This window comes from Gadus chalcogrammus, chromosome 8 (assembly GCF_026213295.1).
Source record: "Gadus chalcogrammus isolate NIFS_2021 chromosome 8, NIFS_Gcha_1.0, whole genome shotgun sequence".
Taxonomy (NCBI): domain Eukaryota; kingdom Metazoa; phylum Chordata; class Actinopteri; order Gadiformes; family Gadidae; genus Gadus; species Gadus chalcogrammus.
This window is the reverse complement of record NC_079419.1, coordinates 26,540,955-26,545,053: the sequence shown is the minus strand read 5'-3', so window position 1 is coordinate 26,545,053 and position 4,099 is coordinate 26,540,955. Positions and strand designations below refer to the sequence as shown.

Genomic DNA, 4,099 nt, shown 5'->3' with positions numbered 1-4,099 from the left:
GTAAGTACTGGCTGCTCTTCTGAATATATGCTGCATCGTTGCAGCAACATTGAAGACGATCGCGTTGACTTCTGCGGTCTGTTCTGCCTCCATGCTGTCTGCGTCAAACCAAAACAAACCTGAGTGACAGCGGCCGCACTTATCCCGCCTCCTGCAAATGTACGTAATATCCCTCCCCTTGCAATGCCGGCGCTGGCACTGGCCGCGGGAGCAAGATGTTATTCAAACAAAAATGCATCAATCATTGTTTTATTCTTTCATTACACAATTTCTTTCATTCTTATAAATAAAAAAATAATATAAATACATATATAAATCTAGCCAACTTGTCAATCAAAATAGTCTTGTCTTGTCTCTCTAGTGGTTGTTCATTCTAAAACACTACAATCTTTTGAGAAGCAAATGGTTGCAGCCTCTATAGGCTTACTGTGGCGCTGATGTGAGTACTGTATGCATGCAATACTACTACTCATAGTAATAATCGGAGAGGGTTGAGAAACAGTGGGTTGACAATCCATTCTGGTACCTCATTTTGAAAATCCCCAAAAAAGAAACTTCACATAGGACTGTCTTTCAATTTTTAATACATTGCTTTGGAGGTTTTCAATCTAACATCCCACTGGTTTGATTTTATCTAAGAGAAAAATGTTTATTTCTTAAAGCATCCACAGCAGCCATAATAATGAGATTATGAGACAATGAGAATGAAGCGGCAACAGTGTGACTGTGCAGAGTGAGAGAGATGGCTTCAATGGATGACCAGGGATTGGTGGTGGCATTACCCAGGAAGGGCGGCTGTAGTTAACTGCAAGCAACAGAACATGAATAGTGAAGTGGAGGAAGGAGTCGAAATAAGACTTCATTAACAGATTCATGTACAGCTCAGATTTATATGGAGATAAGCTTCTTAAACAACTTGCATACAGCATAAGCAAGTAACAGAAAGTCTGGGAAGATTATTTTTTCATTATTTAAATCTACAACCTGGTTACACGTCGCGCGATAGCGCATATCATTTCATGCAAGCGAGTGTTTACTTCCTGGTTACAGGTCGCGCGATAGCACATATCATCTCATGCGATCTTAAAGAGAACTTGAGTGAACAGTTTAGGAATGCATATTCCGGGAAAACATTAGAACTCTGAAATGCTGAGTAAATATAAAGCATGTTTTTATCTGTAACATTAAACCTACACTGACAATAAGTAATAACTTAAAAATGAAACATAAAAGCAGACCACTACTTACTTGCCGTTGCCTGGCTGGGGGAGAAAGGTCAGTGCACGCAGGCTATATAGGCTATTCTAATGTCTTATTTTTGCCCTGGCGCTCGGCATAGGCAACCTATGTGTTGGGGGCGCCCTTAATTAATTAATCGATACATTAATTAATTAATTAATCAATACATTAATTAATTAATTAATCAATACATTAATTAATTATTTAATTAATTAAGATACCGTAGCACGCAGGAGTCAGGACGGTGCTCCCCCCCGGGCTAAAGCCCCGGATGTTTTCAATTGCTAACGACGCGCCTGGGCCATCGGATGGTGGAACAGGCTTCAAGGGGAAGCAAATGAAGCTGTTGGAGACCAAGCAGGTGTCTCAGAAGACGGTTGATCAGGCTATCCTCCGCTTCATCGTTCAAGGTCCCCAGCCCTTCTCCCTGGTTGAGAAACCATCCTTTCAAGACCTTATTGTAGAATTGCAACCGAGAAGTGCTGTCATGTCCCGCACAACTGTGCGGCGTAAGATTGATTCAGCTACATCTAAAATGAAAGAAAGTCTCAAGAACGTAATGAAAGAGGTACCATACATTGCCACCACTACTGATTGTTGGACGGCCAGGAGAAGAAGCTTTATAGGTGTAACAGCCCACTGGCTCGATCCTTGCAGTTTTGAACGCCGTTCAGCTGCCCTTGCTTGCCGTCAACTAAGAGGCTCCCACACATTCGATGCCTTGGCAGCTGTTTTGACCGACATTCATGCCGAGTATGAAATAAGTCTAAAGGTTGTTAGAACTACAACAGACAACGGGTCGAATTTCGTCAAAGCGTTCCGTGTCTTTGGTCAGCAGGACGAAAATAACAATGAAGAGTTAGTTGCAGAAGGCACAATCGAAGAAGTAGGAGAAGATTGTGATGCATCTGATGGTGAAGAGGAGGTGGAACTCATTGATGTGGAAGCCATTCTGGAGGAAGATGATGGGCTTCAGTATCAGCTGCCGAAACATCATCGGTGTGCATGTCATTTACTAAATTTAGTTTCCACAGTCGATGTTGATAAGGCTAATACGACAGAAGCTTACAAGAAATTGTCCAGATCAGCCTTTTCTAAGTGTCAGGCACTCTGGAATAAAGCATCAAGGTCTCCTCAAAATGCTGAGCTTATAGAGGAACACTGTAAGCTTCACTTGGTACAGCCTAATTCAACTCGATGGAACTCGTCTTTCATGGCCGTGGAACGTGTGGTCAGAATCATTAAAGACCAAGGACAGGGGTCTGTGAGAACGGTCTGTGCTGCACTCAATGTTCCAATGTAAGTAGCTTATGTTAATGTATAATTGTGTTCTTAATTTGTTAGAATAATGCTTACCACATTATCTGCTGTAGGTACATAAACAAATTAATAAATGTCCAGCATTGCACAGTGGTTCTGTATACATTTTGTGGAAATATGTGTTTGTTTATTTTCTTCTGTTTCTATTAGGTACAGTCCGGCTGACATAGCCTTTTTAGGGGAATATGTCACCACCATGAGTCCAGTTGCGAAGTCCTTGAACAAACTACAAGGTGAAGTCAACATTCAGATGGGCTGGCTGCTCCCGACAATCACCACCCTCACAACCAAGCTTGAAAAGTCCAGACCCTCACTCAGATTTTGCAAGCCACTTGTTGATGCTCTTCTTGAAGGTTTGAGGAAGCGGTTTGAGAGCATGATGTCAGAGCCAGAGCTAATTGCAGCAGCCATACTTGTTCCAAGGTTCAAAACCTCCTGGACCAGCAATGACACAGTCCTACAGCTTGGTAAGGAAAACGTTTTATTTTTGTTTGTTTGCTTGTTTTTTCAAAAACCTTTACATCCAACAATGATTCTATGCAGTTGCTTACTTACAGAGTAATAATAACAAAAATGTGTGTTTGTTGGTGTGATTCTGCTGTTTCTAATCAAGGCCTTAGTTACATCAAGACACATCTGCCAGAACATGATGAAGGTCTTCGGTCTCCTGATACCACAGCATCCTCTTCTGAAGATGATGACTTCTTCTCCAATGTCAAGCCTACACTTTCCAATGAGATAAGTCAGCAACTTGATGGATACCTAGCCGCTACAGCTGATGGAGTGAATACAGTGGCCCCCTATCCAGCTGTGCGTAACCTCTCACTAAAGCTCAACACAGCCCTGCCAGCTTCAGCAGCGTGTGAAAGGCTTTTTAGCATTGCCGGTTTGCTTTTCACCCCAAGAAGGGGATCAATTCATTCACAGAATTTTGAGAACCAACTTCTCCTCAAGTTGAACAAGGAGTTCATAAAATTTGATTGAACTGAAGTACAACACACACACACACACACACACACACACACACACACACACACACACACACACACACACACACACACACACACACACACACACACACACACACACACACACACACACACACACACACACACACACACAATAATAATAATAATAATAATAATAATAATAATAATAATAATAATACAAATAATTTGGAGGTGTGGATGTTAGCCTTTCCACTTTTAAAGCATACTATGTCATTGTGAATTATACTAGTGTTGTAAATTATTTGATTTGAATGACGGCAGTTTGCCCAATTTTCAGCCTAATTAGTTTTCATACCAATCATTTATATATTACTTTTCATATATCAGTGTACAGTGTTATAAAACTATGCCCATGCTGTTCTCATAACTGAAATCATTTACTTAATTACATTGTTTTGGAATTGTTTCTTGGGTAAGTAACATAGTTATTTTTCAGTGAGCAGTACTTGAGAGGTATGTTGAATGCAGTACTGTGCTGTATATCTTTGATATGTTGACACTGTAGCATGAGTAGTCATTGAGTCATGAGT

The 4,099-nt window shown here is 40.9% G+C and overlaps 1 protein-coding gene across 1 annotated transcript; it reads left to right on the top strand.

Annotated features, from left to right (window-relative positions):
- Nucleotides 1-1,510: 1,510 nt before the first annotated feature.
- On the top strand, nt 1,511-3,543 carry LOC130387971 (uncharacterized). Its single transcript, XM_056597265.1, has 4 exons — nt 1,511-1,807; nt 2,075-2,238; nt 2,710-3,026; nt 3,173-3,543. Exons 1-4 carry the CDS (start codon nt 1,511-1,513, stop codon nt 3,541-3,543), a joined length of 1,149 nt encoding a protein of 382 aa, XP_056453240.1.
- Nucleotides 3,544-4,099: the final 556 nt, after the last annotated feature.